This window comes from Girardinichthys multiradiatus, chromosome 19, assembly GCF_021462225.1.
Source record: "Girardinichthys multiradiatus isolate DD_20200921_A chromosome 19, DD_fGirMul_XY1, whole genome shotgun sequence".
In the NCBI taxonomy this organism is placed as follows: domain Eukaryota; kingdom Metazoa; phylum Chordata; class Actinopteri; order Cyprinodontiformes; family Goodeidae; genus Girardinichthys; species Girardinichthys multiradiatus.
The window spans coordinates 17,843,569-17,870,291 of NC_061811.1; the positions used below are offsets into that span (position 1 = coordinate 17,843,569).

The 26,723-nt window shown below is 38.2% G+C and overlaps 1 protein-coding gene across 9 annotated transcripts in view; it reads left to right on the forward strand.

Annotated features, from left to right (window-relative positions):
* The window catches only part of ralgapa2 (Ral GTPase activating protein catalytic subunit alpha 2), a 152,494-nt gene that overhangs the window by 412 nt on the left and 125,359 nt on the right, over positions 1-26,723 (forward strand). For all 9 annotated transcript variants that reach the window (XR_007035021.1, XR_007035023.1, XM_047344791.1 and 6 more), the window contains exons 2-3: positions 18,703-18,813; positions 18,948-18,997. Coding sequence is in view for 7 of the 9 variants with exons in the window: in XM_047344791.1 (XP_047200747.1) it covers positions 18,703-18,813; positions 18,948-18,997 (161 nt within the window). In the remaining 2 variants the exon portion in view is untranslated. The remainder of the gene's footprint in view (positions 1-18,702; positions 18,814-18,947; positions 18,998-26,723) is intronic.

Here is a 26,723-nt window from a genome sequence, read left to right on the forward strand (position 1 = left end):
GTCACCGGCGGTTGCTCCTGGATGCTCCTCCGTCGAGGCTTAGCTCGACGAGCTAACGTCAAACGCGGTATACGGTTAGCTGTCTGCCTCTCGGTGCGGCTACTAATTACCTCTGCCTGACGAGTGACACACGCATTATCGGTGTGGAAATTAAAATACCGGGGGCTGTAGAAATGCATCGCTCCAAACGTTTGCATTTAGATTTTTTGTTAGGTTCTCTTTTAACAAAAAAACAAGTCTCAATGTGATGGAGAAGGATGCTAGCTAATACGAGCTAGCTCCCTGGTTGCTAACTAGCCAGCCAATATTGCTAGCTGATGTTGCCGAGCATCAACAAACGTTCAGTGTCACCGCCAGTGTTTTCTATCAAGTATAAATGATTAATTGATGATATTTAAGAACATAAATGAATGAGTGTAAACCCAACAGTGAGACCCCTCAAAAGAAAGAATTCATTCTGATATAAAGCTGCTGAAGTGGATCATCCAGCCTATGTGGTTTGGGTTCCCTTTAATATGATTTAATATGATTATTGTAAAATAATACGCGACGTACACGTGTACCATATTGGTGCAGTCATTTGTTTCTGTTTATGAACAAGGAAGTGCAGCTTTTATGACTGTCATAATAGGAGCTGCTGTGCCACCCTCCTTCCTGCAATATGATTATTTAAAGAGACAATAATTTAACCTGTTGTTGCCACATTTGTTCGTCGTATTGGTGTTTTGTTTTAAACATATTTGAAACCATTTACACCCTGTTATGTTCCCGAATAAACTACATTCACAGAGTACTTTAGTAGTACTTTATTGTACTAGGAGAGTGGGTCAGTACTCCTTGTGCCTTCAGAGATACCCTTGTAGCATCATGCAGTTGCTGCACATCCATGATGCCAATTATGCTTTACTGGATGGTGATCTGGTGACTGTGGAGGTTATTGGAGTACGGCTCGTCATGTTTATGAAACTAACTTGAGAAGATTTGGGCTTTGTGTGCATTATGATGGATGTAGTCATCAGAAGTTGTGTACACTAGATGGACAATGGTCAGCAACAACTCTCAGGTGAGCAGTGTTGTTTAAATAGTGCTCAACTGGTATCAAGGGGTCCAAAGTGTGCCAACAAATATCCCCAAACCATTATACCATTAATACTGGCTTGAACTGTTCATGCATAGCAAGATGGATCCATGCTTTTGTGTTGTTTACACCATATTCTGCCCTTACCATCTAAATGCTGTTGAAATGAAGACTAATTACACCAGGTAAAGCTTTTCCCATCTTTCATGTCTATTTTTGGTGAGCCTGCATGAATTGTAGCCTCGTTTTCCTGCTCTTAGCTGATAGGTGTGGTCTTCTGCTGATGTACCTCACCTGCTTTAAGGTTTTCCATGTTGTGTGTGTTCAGAGATGGTATTCTGCATATTCTTGGTTGTAATTAATGGTTATTTGAGTTACTGTTTTCTTTCTGTTATCTCAAATCTTTCTACCCATTCTCCTGTGAACTCTACATCAACAAAACATTTCGATCCACATATCTACCACTCAGTGCATATTTTCCCGTTTTCGGATCATTCTATAAATGATTGTAATGTTTATTCATAACATTTATTTTGTATTATTTTGAAACATAGACTAAGTCAAAGCTTTGGAATAAACATCCACTAACCTTAGCAGTTTTTAGAATTTTATTGTGCAGAATATTGTACTTTATGCAGTTCTGCTCTCTATAGTAGTATCACCGGGGGTATAAAAAGTTGATAACTGGTTAATTAGTGAGAATTGTTGAGCCCTTGTAGCTCAACGACTGCAACAAAATATTTCCAAACAGACAAATTTATCTTTGTTGTAACCAAGGGCCGAGTGCAGGAGCTTTCTTTCAGCCAGCTGACTGGCAGTATGCAGGAACAGAAGGGTACTGCCGACAACTCTGTTCTCCATATAAAGTAAGAAAATTCCAGCACTTCCTCTAAAATCCCATTGAAAGGCTTTTAACCTGTATGAACTGGATGATGTGAAAACTTGGTGGTTTTCAATCACAACTTGTTAAAACCTTTATGAACCTCTGTACCAGTGGTCCAAGTGATGGGAACATGTTGATGAGAATATGTAGGACTAACCTTGTTCCTCATTTGGGGAATATAATCTTGGTCTCATTCATATGTCAACAAACAGGCCTGTCAATACAACAGATAATACTCAGTGAACTACAGTATAATGTGGGTCAATATGTGAGCTTATTTGTACAAAAAAATCTATATCGACGTTGCCGATCATATGAAAAACATTAATCAATAATATCGTTATTGTATCACAGCAGAATGTAGTGCTACAACATAGATATTTTATTTACGTCGTGTGGTCGTGACTGGGAGGAAAGCTGTGAATAGGGAATTTTATATATTAAAAACACGTTTGGCATAGAAGCAGAACTACAGTCTTAATGACTGAATTACTGCAAAGTGGTTCACTGATGAATACATAGTGCTTTGTAACATGTAACAATGGATGTTTTGTTTTATATGTTGCCTGACCTATTAACATAAAAGCTGAAAAGTTCTAAAACTCATATTTGATTATTGATCGTACAGGTCCTTCTCAAAATATTAGCATATTGTGATAAAGTTAATTATTTTCCATAATGTAATGATGAAAATTTAACATTCATATATTTTAGATTCATTGCACACTAACTAAAATATTTCAGGTCTTTTATTGTCTTAATACGGATGATTTTGGCATACAGCTCATGAAAACCCAAAATTCCTATCTCACAAAATTAGCATATCATTAAAAGGGTCTCTAAACGAGCTATGAACCTAATCATCTGAATCAACGAGTTAACTCTAAACACCTGCAAAAGATTCCTGAGGCCTTTAAAACTCCCAGCCTGGTTCATCACTCAAAACCCCAATCATGGGTAAGACTGCCGACCCGACTGCTGTCCAGAAGGCCACTATTGACACCGTCAAGCAAGAGGGTAAGACACAGAAAGAAATTTCTGAATGAATAGGCTGTTCCCAGAGTGCTGTATCAAGGCACCTCAGTGGGAAGGAAAAAGTGTGGCAGAAAACGCTGCACAACGAGATTGTGACCGGACCCTGAGGAAGATTGTGGAGAAGGGCCGATTCCAGACCTTGGGGGACCTGCGGAAGCAGTGGACTGAGTCTGGAGTAGAAACATCCAGAGCTACCGTGCACAGGCGTGTGCAGGAAATGGGGTACAGGTGCCGCATTCCCCGGGCTACAGAGAAGCAGCACTGGACTGTTGCTCAGTGGTCCAAAGTACTTTTTTCGGATGAAAGCAAATTCTGCATGTCATTCGGAAATCAAGGTGCCAGAGTCTGGAGGAAGACTGGGGAGAAGGAAATGCCAAAATGCCAGAAGTCCAGTGTCAAGTACCCACAGTCAGTGATGGTCTGGGGTGCCGTGTCAGCTGCTGGTGTTGGTCCACTGTGTTTTATCAAGGGCAGGGTCAATGCAGCTAGCTATCAGGAGATTTTGGAGCACTTCATGCTTCCATCTGCTGAAAAGCTTTATGTGGATGAAGATTTCATTTTTCAGCACGACCTGGCACCTGCTCACAGTGCCAAAACCACTGGTAAATGGTTTACTGACCATGGTATCACTGTGCTCAATTGGCCTGCCAACTCTCCTGACCTGAACCCCGTAGAGAATCTGTGGGATATTGTGAAGAGAACGTTGAGAGACTCAAGACCCAACACTCTGGATGAGCTAAAGGCCGCTATCGAAGCATCCTGGGCCTCCATAAGACCTCAGCAGTGCCACAAGCTGATTGCCTCCATGCCACGCCGCATTGAAGCAGTCATTTCTGCCAAAGGATTCCCGACCAAGTATTGAGTGCATAACTGTACATGATTATTTGAAGGTTGACGTTTTTTGTATTAAAACACTTTTCTTTTATTGGTCGGATGAAATATGCTAATTTTGTGAGATAGGAATTTTGGGTTTTCATGAGCTGTATGCCACAATCATCCGTATTAAGACAATAAAAGACCTGAAATATTTCAGTTAGTGTGCAATGAATCTAAAATATATGAATGTTAAATTTTCATCATTACATTATGGAAAATAATTAACTTTATCACAATATGCTAATATTTTGAGAAGGACCTGTATATGTAATATTGTGGAAATAACAATTTGTTCTTCTATTAGCAATAATAAGCTGAGGAATTTGAGCTGTCCTCTGTTTCTTTGATTACTTGTACAGTGGAGCAACAGTGACAGCGAGATCCTGCGTTAGAAGCTTGAATTAAACGTTGGGAAAGTTAATATAATGGCAATCGTCAAGACTAGTGCTAGCGAAGTGAATGTCTGCTCAGATCACTGCTTGTCCTCTTGTGTTTTTCTATCCCTCCATGTGCTGCGAAAGATAAAAATGGTGTTTTTTCAGCTGACGATGGTACGCGTTGATGTGTCCCAAACTTGCTGATTTCGCTGTGCTTTCAGCTGAGGAAGGATTTCCTCCTGGTCCTGTTGCCAGGAAGCGGTGATTAGAGATGTTGTGGAGGAGAGGACAGGGACTTGCAGAGGAAGGGTAAAGGACAGAAAAAAAACTGCTGGCCTTTCATTTCTCAGTTGTTTGTCATTTAAAGATAATTTGGTTCACCATATTGGTTAAAAAAGAGCATTTAAGCATTTATGTATAACTGTAAGCTTTGCAGTTAAATGTTAGTAGCTTGACTGCAGCTGTATCACCAGACTTTGTGGCTCCACAATGTCTGAAAATGAGATGAATTTAAAACAAAAATAGCATCGTCCAATACTTTTTACTTACAACAAAACACAGTAGTTTTCAACAGCTTATTGTTTACAATATTATGCATTTTTGTCGTTCTGATCCTTATAGAGTTAACACAAGTATAACAAGCAGATATTACTTGGTCGAATGGTTAGGCTATTAGCAAAATGGCAATGCGTGCAGTTTATCCCAAAATTATTCATACTGGCAAGTAAAAAGTAGATTTATCTGTTTTTATTTGGAATGGAAGCATCTTTGTTGGCTGACCAGCTTTTTGAATGTTTCCACGGGTATTTTGAGGATTTATCTTGCGTAAAGGGCTCCATATCTCCTTGCTATCACTTGTAGTTTTCTCCACAAATGCTTATTGTATTCAGGTATGGATTCTGTCACATTTCTCTTTCTTGTAAGTGAGGGGAACCTGTTGTAGCTTTACTTCAGCCAGCTGACCAGCAGTGTGCACTAACATTTCTGGGAGGACATGCGGCCTTACTCGCATGTTCCATACAGTAAAAGAAAATTCTGGTCACTCCATCTCTTTCACTGGCATCTCAGTATACGGACTTGAAACTGTTAAACAATAGAGGTTTGGGAACTGTCACTTGAGTAGAAACGATTGATGCTAAACTGTTTACCCTGTATGTAAAATGGTACAAACATAGACAACACGAATAAAGCAATGATTTCAAGCATTTCAGAAGCTGTCATTGTAGTAAAATACCAGCAGCTACTGCTACAGCTACTGTTAAGCTCTCTATCAAGCTCTAAAGTGTTTTTGAATTGAAATAGTTGTGTCTCTGTATTTAAAAGCTTTGTAACTTTTCTCAGTTGTTTCCCAATCAAGCCCGTTTAATCGGACTGTAGTATCCCCAGGCCGGGCTATTTTCAGAGTGTTATTTTGCTCACTGAACGGATCTGTGGGATAGTGTGTGGAAGCTGCTGCATGTTAATTCGCTGGTCATGCCTGGTTGCATTTGGCTGAGGTTGTTAATTACAGGAGGCCAACCAACCACCTGATTGCTCACTACTCCCCTCTCTGGTGGCACACAGAGGCTTTCTTGCATATTCTTTCCAGTTCTTATTCTCCAGAGGTTGTTCTCCTGCTTGGTCCCAACCTGCTCTGAATTTCATGACTCTTCAGTGGAAGGTTTAAGAACTCGTGTGAATGTCGGACAATATTCCCTGTTTCACTTAGTGCCTTTGGTTAGAGGAGGAAATCAAAAGCTGAAGTACCAAGAGAAACTACGTGTACAAAACTAGAAGGACCCTCGAGAACGTCCTCTTTGTGGCTGAGGGAAACGCTTTATCACTCGGCTGGTGATTCTCCCCTTTTTTTAAACACTCAATTTAGGCTAATGAGAAGCGGCAGCCTCTTGTCATCTTTTATCTGACACAATATAGGTGTAACATCAACACTTCAGTGGTATGGTGCAGTTCGCTGTCACCATTATACTGATTTTAGCTGAGTAAAATGTTTCCTAAACAACTATAAATACAACAAAATACTTTTTTTGTACTGTCCGGATAAAGCAAACTTAAAAAAAGCATTTTGTTCTCCAAAACATTACAATGTTACCGAGCGGTCTCTTACCACATCACTGAAAATCTACAAAGCGAGTAAAATCCCCAAGGTCATGGGTCAGAGGTATTTGTAAACAAAATGCAACTAAAAAGAATTACAGCATATTATTATAGCTTAATATGCTTTTTTGTGCACATCCAAAAATGTGCAGACCCATTGTACAGCAAAAACCAGCTGTCTAGCTTAATATTTAGGGGGAAAGATTTAATTTGCTGTTGTGTGTGTTAGACTATGAAGTACCTTTATTTATTGTGACTCTAAATGAGCTTTAAGAAGCCCTACTTCTATGATTGATCATTTATTTGTATTCAGACCAGAGAGCAGCCACTGTTACACAGCTCTGCATTTAAACAGGAGTTCTTTAAAAATTCAAAGCAAAGACAAAGCTACTACCACATTCACATTTTAAACTCTGCAGAATCTGATTTTAGCAATTTGTACATTTAGTGCGGTTAGCATCACTAACACTTTGTGTATTGCTCATAGACCCTTACAGTAATTGTAAGATTATCTTCCAATATTTCCAAATCCAGCATGTTCCATTTTAAATAGAACCGGGCTTTTGTGAAGGATAATGTGAATGCATCCATGTTATGAAATCAGAAAATGAGACAAAATAATATTTATCTTGGCAACTACAATAAAGCTTGAATACAAGACAATTATTTAAATTTACTCAGTCTTAGGTATGTTGTAGATTTTACTTAAATGCAAACAAAATGCTAATGTTTCAGATTTTGATTTAAAGGGTGCACCATTGTGATACTTCTAGAAAAAAGATGAAAGACTGAGGTGCTCCTCCTTTTGATAAAAAAACATTAAAACGTTTTAAATTATTTTCTTTATAAAATGGTAGGCTATTGGAAATCACCGTGCTAGTGCAGAAAATGGTGTCATGTCGGTCAATATGTTTGTTTTAAAAAAAATCTCTTTAGGAACAATTAAGCGATAAAGTCCAAAAGCAGAAGAAGTGGGAAAAAATAAATGGTTCAACTGTGGAAGCAATGGTGGCATTGTAAAGATACGCCTTTAGCAGCACAAAGACGTCCTGTCCAGCTTTCCCTCGGTCATTAGAATAGCAAATTTGGACATGGAAATGCATGGAGGCTGGGTAGGTCGCATCAAGCATCGCTGGTCCAGGACCAGCTCTTTACAAGGTGGTTTGACTTCTTTCATACCAGAAGAATAACAGTCAGATATGTAACTTTCTGGATAATAACCTGAAATTTGCAGATAGTACATTGTTGGTTTGGACTTCTTGACTGGTTGTTTTTGGAAAGTCAGTCAAATTGTGTGGATTAGAGAAAATACACAAGTTCAGAAAGTCTTTCAGACACCCTGATTAAAAGATGGATTAAAAAACATTAAAAGGCAAAAATAATGACAATACTGTGATGAGTGTGTGTACACTTCTGACTGCAACTGTATCTATCCTTAAACCTATCTTTGTTTGGCCTTGTTTTTACCGTTTTCCCTCCGAGGTGTTACTGTTCCTTAATCTGTTTTACAGTTTCTGCAAAAAAGCCACAACTTAAATATGATGCAGATTATGTGGTCCAAATCAATGGCTTTTTTTACTCTCTTGACTGGCCAGCTTCAGATAATAAAATACATTTTTCCTTTTGCTTCCAAGCGTATGATGTCTGTAGTGTCCAGTGGAAAACCGGTTTGCCTAGTTGCACTGTTGTACCTATGTTGTTTTTAAATAATCAGACATAAACCAAGATCTGTGGGTTGCTTTGGCAACAGTTCCTATCAGGGCTCAATCATAGAGTGGGTTTACATTTATGTTGCTGCTCTAAGTGGCCAAACTCCTGCTAACCTTTAAAGCCACACAAAAATAAACACTCAGCTCTGGCTTTTTGTGCTTTTAGATGTTACGAAGCCAGTTTTAGGCTGGAAAGTGAAGTCTAACAAATATCTGCTCCTATAATAATTGAGGCATTTTACTCCTCTGAATAAGGCTGCATGAAGTGGCAGATTGAACGTTGCCAGCTCTTCTATGATCAGCTGCTGAGATATGCCTATCTGTAAAGAGCTCTGGTGTGACAGTTTCACACCGGGGTCTGTGCAGCCCTTTAGATCCCAATCTGTTACACAGCTAGACACCGAGCACAATTCAAGACACACCCATGCACAGTTTGGCACCGTTGCAACATAATGAAATTACATACACCGTGAGTGAGGCGAAAAAGTTCTCGACTAAAAGTAGACATATTGCGGGAAAAGGTTTTTGACAATTAATATTACAGTTGCATCGATCTCAGATGTTGTGACTTATTTCAGATGACCATTGCTGTGAAGCTCTGACCTGCTGATACTGATTTTAGCAGATTTCAGTTTCTCTTGAAAAGCTTTCGTTGAACATTTAATTGTTGACAAAATGTTTATAGTACAAACATAATATAGATGCTAGCCATTTCACAAAATTTCTTTCTTAGATCCATTTAAAATAACAGGTGTTTCCAGTTTAAATAATGAATAAAAGAAGCCCTGGTTTTAGTGTGAGGTGTTCATTCTTTCACTCATTTTGACTATAAAGAAACCTGAAGCAGCCTTTCTGTAGCAAGCAATTATTAATTATTTCTACGAGCTCCAGAGTGTGTGGGTGAGATCAGTCCGTGTTTCACATCTGCAGTTAAATCGGATTTCACAGATGGCTCAAAATGATTAATGTCGACATTTTAAACTGCCATTCCCTTCTTATGTTGGTGTTTACCACAATTATCCCAGTTTGAACGGGTAGCAACGGTAACTGTAAACAGCATTCTGTTTGTGTATTCCCTGAAGAGCTGGTACCTTACCTGTAAAGCTGCTGTCCTATTAAGTTCTGTCTTGCCATGTATTCTGGCATGTTAAAAAAATTCATGTTTTGTGAGTGTAAAAGTGAGGAAATTAAAAATATTACTTGTGGTGTGATTAAACCATTTTGTTTAATTATTAAATTTTTTATATGAAAGGATCTGCTTATCATCTTGGGAGGAAATTTCAACACAACAGTATTAATTGTGTTGATAGGGTGACGTGACTTTTTCTATGGCATCAGCGTCATAGAAATGAATGGCTGCTATGTCATTCAGTCCAGATCAACATTGTTTGACTTTGTTCACCAGCTGGATTTCAAAATAATATAGAAGATCGTTGTCCCTAAAGGGTTAGAATATTTAATCATTATCATTATCATTAAGCGATTATGACACTAGATCTATTGCAGGACTTATTTTACATCTTCCCAGGCTGCTGAGTTTGGTAAATTAGATAATTTTATATGCATATGAGCTGCATAAGACATTACTTTTCATTTTTTATATACCTACAAAATACATCTGCAATTTACAATGAGGAAAACCTGCCACTGTTTCAGCTTATCTTTAACTAGAGGTTATTTAAACTCTTCCAGGGAACTGTTTGCTTCTTTTCACTGTTTCACTGTATCAGCAGTACCCTTCAGGCATTCCTCACTGGGGTCCTTAAAGAGTACTGTTTTTTTCCCCTTCCGGAAGATGCTGCAAAAAAAACCCCCCAAAAAACACACCACTCTTTCTCCCTTATCTCCTTTTTGGCACGAAAATAGGGCACCTGCAGTGTTAGTTACCCAGAGCTGATGCAAATGAGCCTGTCTAATCAAAGACTTGATTGCGCTGGTTTTGTGTATGACCTGGCATATTAATGCCGTTGCTTCAAGTGGTACAATAAATGGCATATATTGGACGTTACCCAGAGAGTCAAACATGATCTGATCCCAACTCAGCTGCTATGTGGAAAACGTATTTTGTGTGTTGTGTGCTGATTAAGTTTGAACAAAGGTTGGTGGGCAGACTAGCTGATGTTTAAATGTTTAAATTTGCCATAGGCTTCAATTGGCTAAATGACCTTCACCTACCTGTTTGCTCAGCAAGCAATTAAAGCGCACACAGCAGTGTCACACACAGCTTGTTAGCTGAGTTTTAAAAGAAGAGAATAACAAAAAGGCATGCTAACTATTCATCTAAAACTGCAATAATGGCTTTAATCTCTACATCTTTCCCTGGTTTACTCAAAGGAAGCTGTTATGAACTAAACGTACGCCTTGAAAGCCACAGTGAATCACAGGGAGCGCTTGTTTGTGTGATGCACATGAGCCTAACAATCTGAAACATCACCTGATATATTTTCCTCCAGATTTTTTATAATTTTTTTTATTCACAACGAACATGTGCTTTCTTAGACATTAAGAAAAGAAACTGTTGTTTTTTTGCCCTCCCAAAATAAATGTCAACTTTGGCTGCGCAGGATCATTTTCCAGCTGGTCCTCTGCTGTGGGTGTAGAAGAGCTGCCATTCTCCGGTGGTTAACAGGAAATATATCACAATGAAAAATCCTCTCATCTGAACAAAACCTGTTATTGCTAGCATTCTTTGGCATGAACACATTTCTAGAAGATTTTAGGTCACTAAATCATGAAGTTATCCTTGTCAACAATTCTCCAGATTTCCCAGACAGCATTTAGTTAGTAATAAAAAGGCTGAAGGAACAGAGTTTTCTGTTTTTTACTGCATTGTTAAGTAATGAAGATGCTCTAACTGAACACTTTGAAGGGCTTCCCTGTCACCCTTAAACACATTTCTTTCTTCATAGTTTAAACTTCACAAGAAGTTCACAAGTTGGGTTCTCTCTTGAAATTAACAGACACTAAAACATATTAGGGTGAAAATCTCAAGTCTTCAGTCCAGCAGATGTAGTTTACATGTTTCAATTTGGTTTTTTTTATTCTCTAAGTTTAGTAGTATTATTAATCAAGGGTTTACCAATCATTTTACATTTTTAAACTGTACTAAATACATTTTAAGTCATTTTAGTGTAACAATTCCAGAAGATCAGAAGTTTTAAGGAATACTTGAATCAGGCATTATCTAAAACTCTTTGTTTAATTTAACAGGGTTTTATCTTCTGTATCAACATGAGATGAATGGACGTTTGGAATAAGTGTCAAAGTGGATTATTCTTACGTCCTTAAAAGCATATCCTTCCCCAGTAAAATAGAGATGAACCGATTGCTCAGCAGGGGAAGAAAATGGGACGATTTTTAAATTCTTTTAAGTTTGACCTTTTTTTTTTTTTGTCTTCCAGTTGGGAGCTCCAACTCTTCATGTAATATCATAATGGTAACATGTAACCTAACAGGTACAGGTAATACAACTCAGCTCTGCTTGAGTTGTATTACATTCTAAAATGTTTTTTCCAAGGAAGAATTATTTGGTGCACAACTTTGAATTTAGGTTGTGTTTTCTATAGCTCACACATGTTAGAAATTAGCATAGTGATTCCACTGAACCACTGACAGTAGAACAGACCCTCACCACCATGTTGCCTCCACCATGCTTGGTCCTTGATGCCCTGTTCTTGGGTGTAAAATGCCTCACCTTGAATCCTCCAAACTAAACTTCTTGTCATTGGGACCATGAAACATTTCTCGAGAAGGCGTTCAGCTTGTCAATGTGAGCAGTTGCTAATTCCATCCATAAATGTTTATAGAAAACTTTAGTTGATGCATCTGTATCAGTATCTGTATGTCGGGGTAAGAAGATGGTCAGTGAGTATTGATGCTTTACCTGTTTTTTGGTCATAATTTTAAAAGGGCTTTTAAATGTTGGAATTAGGTTTGCTTCTTTGTGTTTCTGTGTGTTTGGAAAATGAAACCAAACTTCCAGCTTATTTAATCTTGCATTTAGTTCAAGGTTTCCCCCTCTTCCCATAAAGACTCACTGTTCTTCCTTTTTTTTTTTTCCCCCTAGCTACTTTTTACACTATCCCTCTTGTTTTTAACACAAGAGTTTTGCACATGAAGGGGTGTCATTTGAGGAAAATGGTTACTTTGTTGGGCTCAGAGGATATAGTGTCATCCTCAGCATTCCCAGGCCATTAAAACAGGTTCTGTATTTTTCAGTCCTTGTGCTGAGGACACCTGAGACGTCTGTGCAGGGCAGTAAATGAAGTATCTCCATGGGTTTCCACTCACAATGCGACAAATTCTTTGCAGCCAAAAAAGCATTGCGAAAAAGAGGCTGAGAAATATGGACAGTCTTTGCACACAGTGGAACTCATTACTACTAATAGGCAACACTAATAGAGATTTAAATATTTTAGAGAAATCTCATTAACAGTTCTAGCTGTTGAAGCTTTAGGTGGCATGGGCAGAAGATTTCGCAGTGATGGACTTTAAACGTCTTAGATACTGATTGTAAAGTGTCTCAGGTGTTTTTTTTATTACTAGCTGTTTTATCCGAATTATTTGAATGCAACAGACATTCTTCCCTTTTGTGTCAAGTCAAAAATAATGCAACCTATGTGTGGGATCAGGATTTCAAGATTTGCATGACCTTCAAGCATAAGAATAATGCAGATAGAAAGCCTGATGTTCTTATGTTTGCTGATATTTCACGAGAGGATTTGATTGAAGCTACTGGTACATGTCAGCAGGAATATTGTCAACTTAATCATTAAAAAACATCCAACATAGCAGGATAAAATGTCCCCAGAGCCAATAACTTTCAAAAAAGAAAGTTTGGTAAGTATAGTAAAACATTAGCCACAATATTTGCTGCACTGCAGACTTTGCTCCAGCCAGCAGCTACTTTGTTGCTCTCTGTTGTAGCTGGTGCCAAACAGAAGAATACACTGTGCTTTTTATTTGCTTGACTCTTTATTAATTTCAGTTCAAATTAATTAATTCATATCACTGAATATGAAATGACATACAATAAAACAAGACTGTTTTCTCTTGAATCTATTGTGTGAAAAATCATTAAATATACAGAAACAGAAACAGTTGCAATAAAGAAAAGGACATATCCTTATAGCAGTTCAGCATTTTGACAGCTTTGAGCAGAAAGCTGTGTAGCAGTCTGGTGGTTCTGCATTTGGAAGAAACAAAAAAAGGGTGGAAAAAACCCTAGGAAGTTAACTCCACCTGGTCTTGCGTTGTTGCGATTACAGCCTTCAAACAGCTTCCAGGTTTTTTGTGTATGAGGTGCAGACAGTGTATGAAAAGGGTTAATGTCGTTGCAATTAAACTTGAGAGCAAGTCGTGCTGTTGCTTGTTGGTGTCCAGTGTGACCAGCTGACCAGTGTAAAGGCGAGGGCAAGTTTAAAGGCAGAAAATGGGATTAGGCCCGGCTCTACTACTTTGCATTTTTATAGATCTTTGTGTACTAAATGAGGGACAGGTGTCATTTCTAACATTTCCATGCTTTAAGACAGAACAAAATCTAGATTTCTTATTTAGAAGCACCAGTATACATGCGCATTTTGTATATATTTTTTTAGTGATCCTACTCAGATGCATGTTTCTTTTAATCTCAGTATGCAGTTTTTAATCACTGTACTGTATTTTTTTTCTTATATGGTACATTTGCTCTTACTTATGTTTTGTTTTTATTTATTTTTTTCCTTTGTGCATGCTTCCCTTTTGTCTGTCTGTTTGCTGCTGGTACACTTGAATTTTTCCACTGAAGGACAATAAATTCTATTTTTGTTCTCTATTCTATTCTTGAAAGATTTTTAGGTGGTTAAATTGAATGGACGTGACGACATGTCTTGTATCATTGGTGTCTTTAGACTTTTAGGCACTGGGTTTGTGTTTTTTGTACAAAGATTGTTATTAAGAGCTAAATTTTATTTATTCAGGGTTATACTAGTTACCTGCTGCCTTTGTGTAGATCTGTTGAAATCTCATTCATTATTATTTTAGTAATAATGCTTCTTTACTGTTTGGTGCATTATCTTAAAATCTAAAATACAACTAAGTTCAGCATGGCCTGAAATATATCAGGTTCTTCATTTTTTGAGGACTTAAGTAGCCTTAATATTTTATAACCTTTAAGAACTTTTAACAACTAATCTGACAGACCATGTATTGACTTATTCAAATCTATCTTAAAGGACTGAAAACATTATATCTTTCTATGCATTGTTTTGTGCTGTCAGTGTTTATTCTCTTTTGCACCTGTGTGCGCTTCAGTTTTTCCTCTAATAGATTAATAGTAATTTAGCTTCAACCATTTAACCGCCAGCAGCTTCTCAAGATGGTGCACACCAACTGCATCTATGTATGAGAACATTAACCCTTAAGGATGCTAACATAATGAAACTGCCTGTTTGCTGTTGGAATAATTAGTTTGTTGACGTCTGACACATAGTTGGCCACTTTTGAGACATTAGGGACCTGCTGAAATAAAATAATGAATTTAGTGATTACTTTAGTGATAGACCTTTTAATGTACATTATGAAGCCCTGCAAATTGTCCTTCTACATCAAGGCAAAAATCTAATTGCAATTTTGTCTGTGACTCCATTTTCCCATCATGTGTCCTCATTATTTCTGCTTTAATCCCGAAACATTGATAAGTGGTCTGGGTCTCTCTCACATTGTACATCACTTCAGCACTCCCCAGGAGCTGGACAGCTTCTGGAAGACTTCCAGTTTACCATGTGGTACAGGAGACAGAACAGAAGGTGAACCTTAATTGCTGTTATTTTGCCAGAACTCCTTCTGGCCTACATTTAATTATTCAAAAAATAAAAAAGCCCATCCCATTTCCTGCAACTAGATGCAAAGTTGGGGCCGAAGGTCCATCCTGCAAAGGATTTCCAGTATCTTTTTATAATGTGGTGAGTTTTTTTGTCGTGCCAATTATCTAAATAACAATTGCCAAAATCAATCACACAGAAATATTCACCATGAAAACTTTTTAAGTGATAAATGTGGTTGTTTTTGCATGTCACCTACCTGTTTCAGGTATACTAAAATCATTGTTTAGTATTACACTCCTGCAACCTTTACCTACATTGCCGTGCAAAATTATTCAAACCCTGCGAATCTTTATAAATTTTGTCACCATACAGCTACAAACTGTGCTTTCAGGATTATATGTAATATAGAAACAACAAAATGGCATATAATTCTGAATAGCGAGGAAAGTGATTGTTTTCAAAAGGTTTTTATGAAGAAAAATCTGAAAAGTGTCGTATGCACATGTAATTAGCCCCCTTGTACACCCATACATAAAATCCTTTGCAAGTCAGTCGCCATCAGAAGTCAACTGGCAAATAGTGGAACTGTGTGTAACTCTCATCTTACCGGTGAAACATGGTGGTGGCAGCATCATGATGTGGGGACGGGGAGTTGACGGAAGACAGATGGAGCTAAAAATAGGAATATCCGGGAAGAAAACCTGGAAATAGTTGAGACTGGGTTGGTGGGTCATCTTTCAGCAGGACATCAGCCAGAGCTACAATGTGGTTTAGATCAAAGCATATTCAGGTGTTAGAATAACAATTCACTTGAAATTCGATGTTCTCAGATCCTCTTCTCTCCGTGTGACTGGACCTGAACTGTTCTGCAAAGAAAAATGGGTAAAATTCAGACCCTTGTGCAAAACTGGCACAGATATAATACAAATAAATTGAAGCTGTTATTGCAGTGAAAAGTCGTTCTACAACTTGACTCAGAGGGGCTGAATACAAACCACCACCACGCTAGCAGGACTTCTATTTGGGTAAAGTTTCATAACACCATTTATAGTGTTTCTACCTTCAGTAATATAATAATATAATAATAAAAGCAGGAAGTTAATAATCTCTTCCAGATGTTTGCAGAAGACTTGTTGAAAATATATGACAAAGGAGATTGAGCCGAGAGAAAACCTCCTCATTTGTTCACCCATTAACACCATAATGTTTGCAGGGCTAGCTTGTGGAGCTGGTTGAGTCCTTTAGATACGTCAGTACAGAGTTAGACATCTGCCTCTCCTTTTCTCTAAATATTGCTTCTGTAACCAAAGAAGCACAACCATGCCTATTAATTCCTTTTTTTACTCCGTTTTGTCGCTCACTCACTGAATCTACCGTCACCTTCTGTATCTTCTTTAAATATAACTTACTTTCCAAACATTCTCAAATGTTGGACTACTTTCAGTTCTGTTTCAAGGCCCATTGCATCATTTCATTTACCTTTAATGGGTTCCATGGAGCTAGCAACATGTATTTATTCTGACCAAAGATTCCTTCTGTAGATACAGTGCCTTGCGAAAGTATTCGGCCCCCTTGAACTTTTCAACCTCTCGCCACATTTCAGGCTTCAAACATAAAGATATAAAATTCTAATTTTTTGTGAAGAATCAACAAGTGGGACACGATCGTGAAGTGGAATTATATTTAATGGATGTGTCAAACTTTTTTAACAAATAAAAAACTGAAAAGTGGGGCGTGCAATATTATTCGGCCCCTTTACTTTCAGTGCAGCAAACTCACTCCAGAAGTTGAGTGAGGATCTCTGAATGATCCAATGTTGTCACCCAAGTGGGTGAATGTGGGTCTAGTGTAAATCGCTTTGAGTGGTCTGTATGACTGGAAAACCGCTATATAAGTTCAGTCCATTTACCATTTCCACAGATTCTCGATTGGATTCAGGTCTGGACTTTGACTTGGCCATTCCAACACCTGGATACGTTTATTTGTGAACCATTCCATTGTAGATTTGGCTTCATGTTTTGGATCATTGTCTTGTTGGAAGACAAATCTTCGTCCCAGTCTCAGGTCTCTTGCAGACTCCAACAGGTTTTCTTCCAGAATGGTCCTGTATTTGGCTCCATCCATCTTCCCATCAATTTGGACCATCTTCCTTGTCCCTGCTAATGAAAAGCAGGCCCAAACCATGATGCTGCCACCACCATGTTTGACAGTGGGGATGGTGTGTTCAGGGTGATGAGCTGTGTTGCTTTTACGCCAAACATATCGTTTTGCATTGTGGCCAAACAGTTCAATTTTGGTTTCATCTGACCAGAGCACCTTCTTCCACATGTTTGGTGTGTCTCCCAGGTGGCTTGTGGCAAACTTTAAACGAGATTTTTTATGGATATCTTTGAGAAATGGCTTTCTTCTTGCCAATCTTCCATAAACGCCAGATTTGTGCAGTGTATGACTGATTGTTGTCCTATGGACAGACTCTCCCACCTCAGCTGTAGATCTCTGCAGTTCATCCAGAGTGATCATGGGCCTCTTGGCTGCATCTCGGATCAGTCTTCTCCTTGTTCGAGATGAGAGTTTAGAGTTACGGCCGGGTCTTGGTAGATTTGCAGTGGTCTGATACTCCTTCCATTTCAATATGATTGCTTACACAGTGCTCCTTGGGATGTTTAAAGCTCGGGAAATATTTTTGTATCCAAATCCGGCTTTAAACTTCTCCACAACAGTATCTTGGACCTGCCTGGTGTGTTCCTTGGTCTTCATGATGCTCTCTCTGCACTTTGAACAGAACCCTGAGACTATCACAGAGCAGATGCATTTATACAGAGACTTGATTACACACAGGTGGATTCTATTTATCATCATCAGTCATTTGGGACAACATTGGATCATTCAGAGATCCTCACTGAACTTCTGGAGTGAGTTTGCTGCACTGAAAGTAAAGGGGCCGAATAATATTGCACGCCCCACTTTTCAGTTTTTTATTTGTTAAAACAGTTTGACACATCCAATAAATTTCATTCCTCTTCACGATTGTGTCCCACTTGTTGTTGATTCTTCACAAAAAATTAGAATTTTATATCTTTATGTTTGAAGCCTGAAATGTGGCAAGAGGTTGACCAGTTCAAGGGGGCCCAAGTACTTTCGCAAGGCACTGTAAATGATCACAGAGTCGGACCTCTTAGTTTACATGTCTTTTACAAATCTTGGTGATTCTCAGAGGGATTAAATCAGGACATTTGTGCCGTGGACATCTTCTCATGCTCCCTGAACATTTTCAGCTGATGTATGATGTTTCTTTAGGCAACCAGACATTCATTTACATCGTGATTTAAAATACAAAAGGTGTAAACTGTACATCGTTCTCTGAAATAAAGGGAAGGGGAAGTTTTTATTTTGTAACTCTTGCTTCTTTCACATCACTTTGGACTTTGGCGCAGACTATAAATTAACCAGTATAGAATTATAAATATTTTTAAATTTTAAATTAAAAACACTGACAAAAAGTACTTATTTTCTGTGCAGAATAGAAGGTGATGGAGTGATGTTTTTACTTGTAAATGTTAATGGAAAAACTAAGAGGGTATATCCTCTGTTTATACAGGTTAAAGTCCACAAAGTTTTGTTTTTGTTTTTATTCATTTTCTCAAAACAAATATATCAATAAATTGAAAGAAAAACAGTAAGACATGTAAAAAAAAACAGATACTGAACATTTTCTGGACATAAATGTATTGTTTTTTTTATTGGTTTTAGTTAAGTTTACTGTCTTTTTTTAGTCTTAAAGAATGACCCTGTACCACAAAATCATGATTCTGTTGTTAATATTTTGATGTTTTCTCTGTTTTCACAGATATCATTGACAAGAGTGAGCTAAAGGCATTCTTTGAAAGCAACTGCTCACAGATTTATTTTATCTTCTATGAAAATTTCATCACACTGGAAAGCAGCTTAAAACAGAAAGGTGAGTAAACACTAAGTAACTTTGTCAATTTCCCTTAAACCTTAGTGGTTCACCTTCTCCATGCTGTCTAATGAGCGTGTTCATGCCAAATATATAACATTTACACTCCATATTTTTCACATTGTGTGTTTCAGGGAACAAATCTCAAAGGGAGGAGCTGGACTCTATCCTCTTTATTTTTGAAGTAAGTCAGTTATCATCAGCTGATGTCCCAGAACCACCTACAACCTGTTTTTCAGCTCAGCTCTGGGGTGGGATCATAATTTGAATTCTCTTAGAACTCTGCTAGCTGCCTGTGTTCAAGAACCTGAATAGCAAGAAGGGATTGTGAGTCCATGAAAATCTAGGAGGGCTTGTCCTCTGTGTGCAATCTGATGGGTCTGCAGGTTACTTGTTTTGCTTTGTTTTGTTTTTTTTAAACCTCACTGCAAAGCCAGCTCAAGTTTCGAGTACAATCAGCTCTCTGGTTACATTTGCTATGGGCAGGTCCTCAAAGATGTCAGCAGAACAAAATGAGATGTAGTCTCTTTGTTCCTTTCTTGTTCAGTAAGTTATTTTCAACATTTTCTGTCAGCTTTTCTTTGCTCTTCATCAAGAAAACCACCCTGACTGTCAGTACACATTCAATCATTTGACCTGTAAATATATCCAGGAGTCTTCTTCCATATTTATAAAGTCAACATTGAAAGCAGCTTAACCCTCATTTGTCCCCTTTTAGCCCCAGTCTTTGACAACGTGTGCTTTCACCCGTGTGCTGAGTAGATAAGCTTGCTTTGAGTGGTGTGTTCAGGGCAGATACAGAGTTGCTTTGATCCTGAGCTCTGGTACACTGCATTAACGTACTCTTTTCAAACTGTTACATAGTCATTTGTGACCATATGTGGTCTTGAGTTTGTTATCAGGGGTTGCATTTGTGTTCGGTTAAATCAGGCGTTTTATTATGTACTAATGGGACAATTGCAGGTGAATTAGAAGACAGATGATATTTTTGCGCAGTTCATGGTTGAATATTTTACTTTTATGCAACAAAACAGGACATGAATGACTAACGTTGCCTAAGAATGGATCAGCAAAGACATCAAAGAACAAATGCTTTACCTTACAATCCAGTTAATTATTGTCTGGAATAGAACCCAAGTTATGTGTTTGCGGAACCATATGAAGTTTTGTGACACACTTTAATGCTGTAGGACAGCTTTAAAAGAATAACACATCTCCACATTGGTTGTTTTGTTGTTCCTTGTAATAATTTTTCAGGTTATCAGACAAAATAGAATATGTTCGTCAGCTGTATTCAGTTATGTTTGTTGGGTATAGTAAACGCATGTTTTCTTTGAGTTTGTTACATGGGGATTACTTTTCGGCCTCGATGAGGCTTGTGACCCCTTTTTCTTTGGCTTGCAGAGGGGGGAGTATGAGCTCCCATGCTGATCGCTGTTATCTTGAGGGGGTACGCTTTTGTTCCTGTCCATAAGCTCTATTGGAGCTTCAACCCCCATTCTACCAGCAGCCATCACTGCTCTCTTCATGGCTTTCATTTGTGTTTGCTGCCACAGAAATGTCAACCAAAGCAGATGTTAAATGCTGCAGCAATAGTCCTTATCCGGGTTAGAATGCAAAGAGATTTTTGAAACAAAATAATTGCATCTATTGCAGCAATTCTTCTATTTTTATGGGTGTTTCCCCATATTATTATTTTACTTTTGCTTTAGATCAGTTACTTTTTAGGAACTTCTAAAATTTAGCCCAGAGGTACAAGCTTATATTTGTATAGAAAAGGGATGAGCAATTATTGATAATGGTAAACAATGAATAAGGTCTGTAAGTATGCAAAGCACTATGGATAGAATTAGAAGTTTTTGAATTTCTTTTCCTGCATTTGAATTGTTTGTACTGTAATTATCATGTGCTGTTAATGTGTTTAATATAACTGGCCGAAGTAGCCCATTCAGTAACTTTCATCTTTAGATCGGTAAAGATGTTTGTGGGGCTGTGACAGATGCATTGCTAAAAAGACTGAGGATTGTTTTTTCCTTTTTATCATCAATGTGACATTTATCGCAGTAATTGCCCAAGTTATTGTGGTCACATTTTAAGGCAATATCACAACAATCACAAAAGATACCATCATCACAATATTCAACAAAAAATATTGCAACTGCATGTTTCCCTAATATTGTGTCACCCTGCTAATGCGGTCTTAACTATTAGAGCTGCCAAAATAAGAGTATGATGTTTAATTTAGTGCATAAATTTCAATAAACAAAAAAAATTTATTGTCTTTTTGGGTATATTTAGATTAGTACCCCAGTGTCATTGAAGAAACAAACTGGCCAGATAAAATCCTCCAAAAAAATATTAAAGATGCACCGATCAGAATTTTTTATCTGATTTCGGATCTCTGGTTTTGGTCAAGAATTAGGGATAGGTACCGAATTCGGTAATGTTATAGGTACCGACCGAATTCCGTCGCTACTACCGAGTACCTATTCACTTAAATTCAAATGGTACCATGTTTTGGTACGAAAACGCATCATTGTGATGCTGAGGAAGTGGAAGAGTGGGCGATTTTCTATTTCGGACATGAACACAGTATTGCACGTACAAGAGTGTAATGACGTCAGTTGCTGCTGCTACAGTTAACAATGCAAGCATGGCTGTTGAAAGCGCTTGATAGTATGGCTCCACTTTTTAAAATGCGATGCAGATTACGCTCACGGCAATATTTGTGTCACGCAGTGCAAGGCCAGCGGCGGGAATACTTCTAATCTGAGGAAGCACCTGGTTAAACACAACATTTTTCTCAAGGCTGAAGAGTGTACACTTTTCGACAGGCTCAGATCTACGGCTACCACTCCTGCATTCAGCACCGTTAGCGACTTGTCTGCAGCCTCCAGCATGGCTGGGTTTTAATTTGTGCGTTACACTGCATAGTCAGTTAAAGGTTTTAATGTTGAAGAAATGTTTGAAACAACTGAGATGTCACAATACAAACAGCTGGATGTTGTTTTGATATATTCATTAAAGTTTATATATTGAGAAATAAATATTCCAAATTGAAAATGTTTTAGATTTTATTATTAAACGAACTAACATTTATTACCACATAAACACACACAAAAGTACAGAAAACTGGTACCGTTGGGTGCCGATACAGATTCTTAGGTTACTGGGCCTCGGTACTGTATTGGTGAAAGAATTGACCGGACAATACTGATTTTGGCCTATTGCTATTTCCCCTTTTCAATTGTAATATAAGAAGACAGCATTTAGAAAATAATTTTCTAGGTTTGCAGCCGTGAGCAGTCTCTAATCATTTATTTTAAAAACGTGTGACTTTACTAGTATATTAAAACAAAGAAATGGATTACTGCATTGACTTTTTAAACTGTCTTTCCTGAACTGTCAGAGAAGGCTGAACTGATAAAGAGTTAAAAGCAATCAAAAACAATATATATGTGTTTTTAGATATAATTTTGAAATACCCAAAGTAAATCAAGGTTTCATAGTATGAATTTAGAAACTTTTGCTTACTATAATTACAAGTGGTAGAATTTGTCTTAATTTACATATACCCAAAATCAAAACATGAGTTTGTTTTTGATTGCCCAGGTCTGTGTGAGAACTACAAACACTAAGCACTAACTGACTGTAGAGGCTCAGAGCCTTGACCTACTGTGTTGACAGCTGTATCAGGTTTTTGTTGCTGACCTGAAATTATACTTTAGACCCGTGTCAAAGTATAATTCTCAGATTGATTATTTTCTTTTTATGCTTGGAAGATATTTCTATATTGGACTTTCAGTGTGTGGATCTTATTTAGGACTTTATGTTGGGTTATACCTTAGGATCAAGCTAAACGTGGGAAAAGAGAAGCATAGATAAATATTATTTGAGACAGACACTGCATAAAACAGTAAATGTAAGAGCAGAGTCTGTTTTATAAGGTGGTTTTTGTTGTCCCAAGACTCGAGTGAGTTTTTCAGCCCTTCAGGTACTCCTGACTTGTTTATGCTCCCACATGACCCTTCACCGTCAGGGAGCATTTTTTATCTCGGTGCCAGTGAGGTTGTGGGACCGGTTAAGGGACAGCCTTGGAACCAGTAAAATCCAGAAGGAAGTCTGTGCCAGTACCCTTTTCTCTCCAGGATGTGACCTCGCCTTGACCTCTTGTCTATTAGCCGGACCTGATTCAGCATTCCAGATTCCCTGTCATCCTCTGTTTGAATCTTCCCATCCATGTTTAAAGGATATTTTATTGGTATATGTGTACTTTAGCAGTTAGCTTTTTTGTTTGAGGGAGATGCAAGGGAAGTGTAGTTAACAAATAAATGCTAGGGTCTGCAAAAATAGTTAATGAATCTTGAAATCAACATTTTTATATTCTGCTGTACATATATCTTGTCTGTAGCAACATTGATTTGTCAAGTTTTGATGGGTTCATATCAGGTGAATTCTCAGTTTAAAATGTGTCACATTTGATGTTGGAGAAAAAGATTAACCTAGAATATTGATAAGCTGTCCCAAACATTTTAATACCAGCTAAAAGCTTATTGTGCTGAAAAGGTGTGTAATTATAATTCTGAGAGATTACATGAGGGGATACTCAAGGCTACATTCTTGACCTACTTTTATTCAATATTATGCACCCCCTCTGCTAAGCACCTCTTCAATATCCATCAATCCGTTCATTTGTACATACATACATACACTGCTAGTCAAAATTTTAGATACACTTTCTCACTCTTTATTTTCTTGACTATTTACATTGTAGATACTCACCAAAGGCAACAAAACTATGAATGAACACATCTGGAATCATATAGTAAACAAAAAGTGTGAAATAACATTTTAATATCTCAGATTCTTCAAAATAGCCACCCTTTGCTCTGATTACCGTTTTCCTCTCTTGTCATTCTCTCCATGAGCTTAATGAGGTGGTCACCTGAAATGGAGATCTTCCCAGAGATTCGAAGGTTAATATTTCAGTCATCACAGCAAAGGGTGGGTACTTTAAGGAATCTAAATATAGAACATATCATGTTCACTCCTAAGGGCAATTTCAAGAGACCAAATGTATGTTTTTCAACTGTGTGGGAAACTGGAGTGCTCGGAGAGGAACCACATGTGCATAGGGAAAACATGCAAACCAAATGAGGACAGACGCTTGGCTGGAATTCAAATCCAGGACTTTCTTGTCACAACTTAACAGCACTAAAAAAAACACCACTCTGCAGTCGCCAGAATTTCCACCAAAAAAAAAACCCAACAGAAGTCATTGTTTTTGGCCTTGAAAATGTGTTAGAGATCACCACTGAATAAGGCTAAAGATGACGAACCATAGATCCCGTAGGTCTTTAGAGACCTGTTTTCTCAGTGTTCCCAGGACCAGAACTGATTGAGGGGTAGCAGCTGTTTCATTGCTTCTATGTCCCTTCCTGAAAAGCTGAAATGTGCAGAAACCTTTGCCACCTTTAAATCAGGACTGAAAAGTCACTGCATCTTTCACATAAATGTCAAATATTACTTTATCAGTTCATTTGTATCATGTCTAAGCTATTTGATTTAAATTTGTATTTCTTGTTTTGAATGTAATTTTTATTACCACTCTTCCCTTATTTTCATGTAAAGCACTTTAAATTACCTTGAATATGAATGGTGCAATACAGATGAACTTGCCTTGCCTAATTAGTGTAGATGCAGGCTGCTGCTGCCACCCACTGGCCTTTGAAGAGAATGAAGCCAGCTTTGTGATTCTGGTGTTGGATATTTTATTTCTTACTAATGTTTACAGTCTAATATTGGGCGTTGCTTTTATTTTGTTACCAACATTTATGTAAAAAATTAATTGGATGCCAAGAAATTAGGTTCTAATGTAAATAAACAGCTTAGCTCTATTGATAGTGTCTGTCTTAAAGCTTTAAAGTATTTCCATGCTCCCAATAGGTTTGGCACATTAATTCCATTCTTAGTGCATCGCTGTGTGTGTCGTTTCAGTTTTTTTGCCATTCTTGGATGTTGCGATCCCCTCCATGTTGTCCTTAACACTGTGTAAATGACAAACGTTCCTCAGAGAACAATGCACGTCTATTGCTTTCCTTCAAAAAGCCCTCTGAGATTACCTATATTCTGCCTCATGTTCTGGCTCTGCTACTGGAAACCTAAGTGCGGATCATGTAAATGCGTTAAGGCTGCAGTTGTTCCACATTAATACCCCTATCTTTATGCTGGAGTATGGCTGCAGATTAGAGTAACTCCTCCAACCTCCAGCACTGCAGACTCTGTATTCGCCTCATATCAGCCACTACATTTATCATTGTTGGTCCTTCTTGTCCCTCACTACAGGAAGTTCTTCTGAGCTAGCTGTCCATCTCTTTTCTGCTTTCCTTTCTTGGTGCTCTGAGACAAGAAAGACGATGTTATTGTGTCTGTGCACGCACGTACACACTCACACATAGGGAAAGGCTTAAGTAGGCTACCATGCTGTGCTGCATCGTGGCATAATGTCTCTGCTGGCCTAAGGAGACAGAGTGATGGAGAGCAGTACAGCTCCTGTACAGAGATGTAATAATCCCATGTGGGATAATAAGGTGCAGCTACCCGTCTGGACACACACATTGTCACGTCTGTGGATTAGAGAGAAGTTAAACAGAACAGATTGTTGTCATGTGCCCCGTTAAAGTGATGCATGCCTCATTTTCTCTGCTGTCACAGATAATGACTAGGATTTAGTCTCTTGGGGAAAAGGAGCAAGTAAGGTGCTAAACAACTGAGACACCCAACAAATAGCTGCCACCTGGATAGTGTTGCAAACACACTCTAGCCACTGTGTAAGCTACACCAACTTGACCCACCAGCTAGTACCAGGTGAAACCCTCAGAGCTGCTTTAATTCTCTGCCATAGATTCATCAACATGCTGCAAACGTTCCTCAGAGATTTTAGTCCGCATTGACATGGAAACATCAAGCGCTTCCTGCAGATTTGTCAACTCCATATTTACGATGCAAATCTCCCATTCCACCACATGCCTTAGGTGCTCAGTGGGATTGAGATCTGGTGGCTGTGGAGGACAGTGAACCTATTGTAATATTCAATAAACCATTTAGTGATTATTTAAGCTTTGTTACATGGTACGTTATCCTGCTGGAAGCGGCATTCATAAAATGGTATCCCTCCTACGTTGAGTGCTAATTTGCCTTTCTGTAATCTCGAACCAAGCTGCCCATTCTCCTCAGATGCCATCTGGCACTCCAACTAACACTCACTGTATTTTTTCTCTTTTATTGGACCATTCTATGTAAACTCGGGATGGGTTGTGAGTGAAAAAGTCAGTAGATCAGCAGTTTGTGAAATACCATGCCATGTTTAAAGCAACTTTAATAACCTTCCTTCTCCATTCTGTTGCTCACTTTGAATTTCAGCAACAATGTGTGTATGTGACATGAATGCACCTTTAAGCCTGCTTAATGGTTGCTAATTCAACCACACCCCGTTTCATTAATTACATATTTACAAATGCATTATTATTAAACATAAAAATATTTTCAGCTGGGTCACTTTACCATAAACATAATTCCTCTCCTGGAAGCTTCCTTTGTGTGGTGCTGCTGCAGCACTGTGTAGCTGTGGATGACTTCATCTTTATGCTCTTGAAGGTCTCGTGTTTTTTTTCTTCCTGCTATGCTCTAAATCCTTCACTATCTGAGTTTCTCACTCTCCAGGGCAGAGGAGCTTTTTACTATGCTGGCCAGCAATGCTTGTCTTGTTAAGTGGGTCAGATCTGCATTCGTAAAGCAGTAAAAAGGCAGGCTTGACCCCTACATTGCAATCATGAAGACTTTTTGGGTCAGTGATTAGGCCTGATAAGAAGTGAACCATCGGGAGCACGGGTTGATCCCAATGAACCGAC